Raw genomic sequence first — 3766 nt, 5'->3', positions numbered from 1 at the left:
CATTTGAAAGTGTCCTTTATAACAGGAGCAGATAAAATGTAAATAAACCCTGACACACACACAGATGTTAACTGCAGTCAAAACAGTGAAGTTTCATTCCGTTGTGGAAAATGAATAATGAGTCAGGAATGCATTAAACTATGATGAGGCTGAAAGAACGTTAGCTTAGCTGGCCCCAGGGGTACTGTTTGGTTTGGTGGAGGGAAGGCCTTCAGCTCGGTCCGGTTCTCTGCAGGCCTGTCTTCAGTCCAGTCTGTTCGTCCAACAGCAGCTCAAAGAGATTTGGATCAATTGGATGCAACAGTTAGAGGCGATTTGCAAGGGGGTTCATTTTATAACTCATAGTAGCATGCCGGACGTCTCCCTTTTAGCTACGGTGATTAGCACGTAGCCGCAGCTTTTAGCAGCACTTCTTCAGCACTACTCCATCTCTCTGCCTCACAGGCGGTCACGGTCCACAGCTCCTTTGGCGAACAGAGATCGGGGCGCCCATTGTTCGGTGGTTAGCAGAGCTGGATTAGCTGTTTTGTCCTGAATCCTGATCCAGCAGGTTTCAGGATACACTGCGTTCAGCTCCTTCTGAATCGCAGGAAAAAGGCAGTCTGGCTCAGTCCAGCTACCACAGACTTCTCTGATTTGGTTAGTATGTAGCGTAGCCTTCAGCTGGGAGCGCTTCTGTCTAGCCGTTAGCAGTGCAGAGCCACCGCCAAAATAGAACACTAATATACGAAGCTAGTGTTTTTACTGCGGGTCAGGGACAATGTATCACAACACCTGTAATGCCCCATACCTGTCTATGTCTCTGAAAGGGGGGGTTGTTGGAGGGAATTGTTGGCCTGGCTGAATAGGGGGGTGGCGTTGCAATGATAATGGGAATCAACTCTATCGATGCATTGTAGATTTTTGAAATCTGAAATCAGAGTCGACCCCCTCGGTTTACGGTTAAGGTTGTTGGTTGGCTGCCTTCACACGCCTCTCAAACTCCTGTCTTCTGTGTCCAACATGCCATCTATGTTAAGAAAGAAAAACCAACCATAAACAGAGTGGCTGGACTTAAAAATCCAGCTTTCATTGCAACAAAGCTTCTGGAATGGGAAGCGAGACGTCATTGACTATCTCTATAGTTCTGCTGCTATAGGCTTAGACTGCTGGAGGACATAGGGACCCCTTTTTCATCATTCTGCTTCATTCTATCTCTATTCTCCCACTCTGCACAATCTGTTAGTTTCTTGGAGCTCGTCTGCCTGGCTGTGTGTTTCCTGGACGGGGCCGCCTGTGGAGCTGGTTGACGGTTGCCTTTTGTATCTATGCTTCTTTTTCTATGTCTGCTTCTGTCTCCTTGAACCCCAGTGGGCCTCAGCAGATGGCCGCTCACACTGAGCCTGGTTCTGCTGGAGGTTTCTTCCTGTTCAAAGGGAGTTTTTCCTCTCCACTGTCGCTACAAGCATGCTTAGTGTGAGGGATTGCTGAAGAGTCAATGAGTCGATGCAATCAGCTGGATTTCCTTAGATAGAAAACTTTGAACCAATCTGACTGGATGGTCTGGTTGATCTGGATCTATAAAGTGACCTGAGATGGTATGATGTGAATTGGAGCAGTAGAAATAAGCTGATTAGATAAGATTTTTGAAAGATAATTTATAATAAATTAAACATATATTAAACAAATAAAAGCACTTCCCTTTTCTTAGACTCTGACTGTTTCTCTCTGCTCTTCTGAAAGCTGTCTGTGTTTTTTCTATCTGGTGTTTTTAGATCTAGTTTCTCATCAGATCTCTGCTAGAAATATGTTTTCCTCAGTTTCTTTTTGAGTGTCAGAGATCCTCCCATTGTTGCTTTCTGCAGCCTGACTGATAGATTCTCCCTCCTGGTGTGTTTTAAATGCTCCTGTGATCTAAGTGATGCCAGCAAACACAGACCAACAGGCTGCAGATCCTGTTTCCTCTCTTTTATTTTCTGTATGTTTTAGAGTTTCTGTGGGAAGTGTGGCGGTAGATGGAGCTGCTTTGACTAACCGCTCATTCTGCGCTCTAAAGGTGACAGAACAATGCCGCCCTGCCTGCCAGCCCAGACAAAGGCCTCTGTGTGTGGCTGTGGGAGCACCAGCTCCTGGCTGGAGGAGAGCTTCCACAGCATTTCCCAGCAACAAAGAGCAAAGTGTTCAGATGCTGTTTGGATGGAGGCGCTGAGGCCATGCAGAGGGAGAGGCAGCATGGCCGCCTCTCATCTCTGACAACCTTCCCAAAGTAAGACAGGAAGTTTGGCTCCATCAGACCTGCCCTCCGCCTCCATCTGATGTCTTCCAGCTCTTTCTACCCTAACCTCCTCCTGCTTCATGCTCACTTTGTTAATATAAAGTCCTGTTGTTTCCTCAGGCAGTCTCCATGGAGCACAGCGGGGCGTTCTGGGGGAGGTCTCTGCAGAACCACTGCTTCTCTCACAGCACCCCCACCGATCTGGACTGCCTGGGCTGGACGAAGCACGTCTCCTCCCTCTGTGAGTACAGCAGTTCTCCAGGGTCCATGTCACTGAATCAGAGGAACCTTTATCAGTTAGTCAGCAGACGCTTTGATTTTAGAAACCAGGAGAAACCACACCCCTTCTGGACCTCTGTGTAGCTTAGCCCCACCCACTTTTGGGATTTTTTATTTTTTTACGTGGAGTCTAGGTGAAGCGGAGGTGTGTCCTTACGGTAGCGATAGCCTCCCCCTGCTGGTGGCTTTTAGCCCCATTTCCAGTACCCTATGTGAACCGTGCAGAGATCGGTCTGAGCACGGTAACCCAGATAACTGTTGAGTGTAAATGATACACACAACTGAAGCGGACCATGCCAGACCCAACCAAACCGTGCTACACTGGTACTAGTTCATCAGTAGGGCTTCAGTTCTGGCTCGGTTCTCTATGAGCAGACTGCGTCATCTCCTTACAGTCCGCCTCCAGTAGTTGGCGGTAGGGATGCAGGATATTGCCTTTTTTGCCAATATGCCGATATTCCAAACACTAAACTAAACTAATATAAAAACGTGCGAGTCACGAAATTTAAGCATAACCACCTTCACTGTGACGCCCCACTGGTTATTGTATATTCTATAAATTCAGGAAAACTTCAGGAAAATGCAAAATGTTAACATTTACTTTGAATACTGCCTGGTCTTTTAGCCGTGAGTCACTTCCAGGTTGTTTGGCTTTACTTTGCTAAAGAAACGCTGTGTTTCTCCGGGTGGAGCTTCCCTGCCTGAGATATTAAATTAGAAGTGTTGAAGGACAAAGTCCTGGTTCCCCCATGCATGACAAGGACCTCACATGCACGGCAAACCGCAAAATTCAAGTCATCATCTGAAACTTTTAGAAAAGTTCCACACTGCAGACATTTTTATATTTGTTAGCTGCCTTCTGCACAGTTAGTCGGGTGATGCAGTTTAATGATGACTTCTTCTTGTTCTTCTACTTGTTTGGCGGGTTTAATGACGTCATCCGGGATCGGGGAGCGGCAGTGGAAGTGCTAATTCTGGCATATTTCACAAAAATTTAGGCATTATATTATCGGCTTTTCATTATCAGGGGAAAAATCAATAAGAATATGGAGAGATATTACATAATTATGCTTATTGGACATCCCTAGATGGTGGGAAAGCACATCAGTAACCGCCACAAAACATTTTTTAAAATGGCGTCTAAAGAGCTTGGTGCGACCCGGACTGACTGAGGTCTGTTGGTGAGGAAGTCTAGCAGCCAATAGCAGAGGGGTGTATTGAAGCCCAGCTGTT

At 46.5% G+C, this 3766-nt stretch overlaps 1 protein-coding gene across 1 annotated transcript in view; it reads left to right on the top strand.

Moving 5' to 3' along the window:
- The window catches only part of arhgef4 (Rho guanine nucleotide exchange factor 4), a 51880-nt gene that overhangs the window by 1478 nt on the left and 46636 nt on the right, over positions 1 to 3766 (top strand). The window contains exon 2 of the mRNA XM_015400670.1: positions 2375 to 2495. Coding sequence (XP_015256156.1) covers positions 2384 to 2495 — 112 coding nt within the window. The 5' untranslated portion in view covers positions 2375 to 2383. The remainder of the gene's footprint in view (positions 1 to 2374; positions 2496 to 3766) is intronic.

The sequence above is a fragment of the Cyprinodon variegatus genome, unplaced genomic scaffold, assembly GCF_000732505.1.
Source record: "Cyprinodon variegatus isolate N-32 unplaced genomic scaffold, C_variegatus-1.0 Scaffold1131, whole genome shotgun sequence".
NCBI classification, from domain to species: Eukaryota; Metazoa; Chordata; class Actinopteri; order Cyprinodontiformes; family Cyprinodontidae; genus Cyprinodon; species Cyprinodon variegatus.
This window is presented reverse-complemented; position numbering and strand designations above follow the sequence as displayed.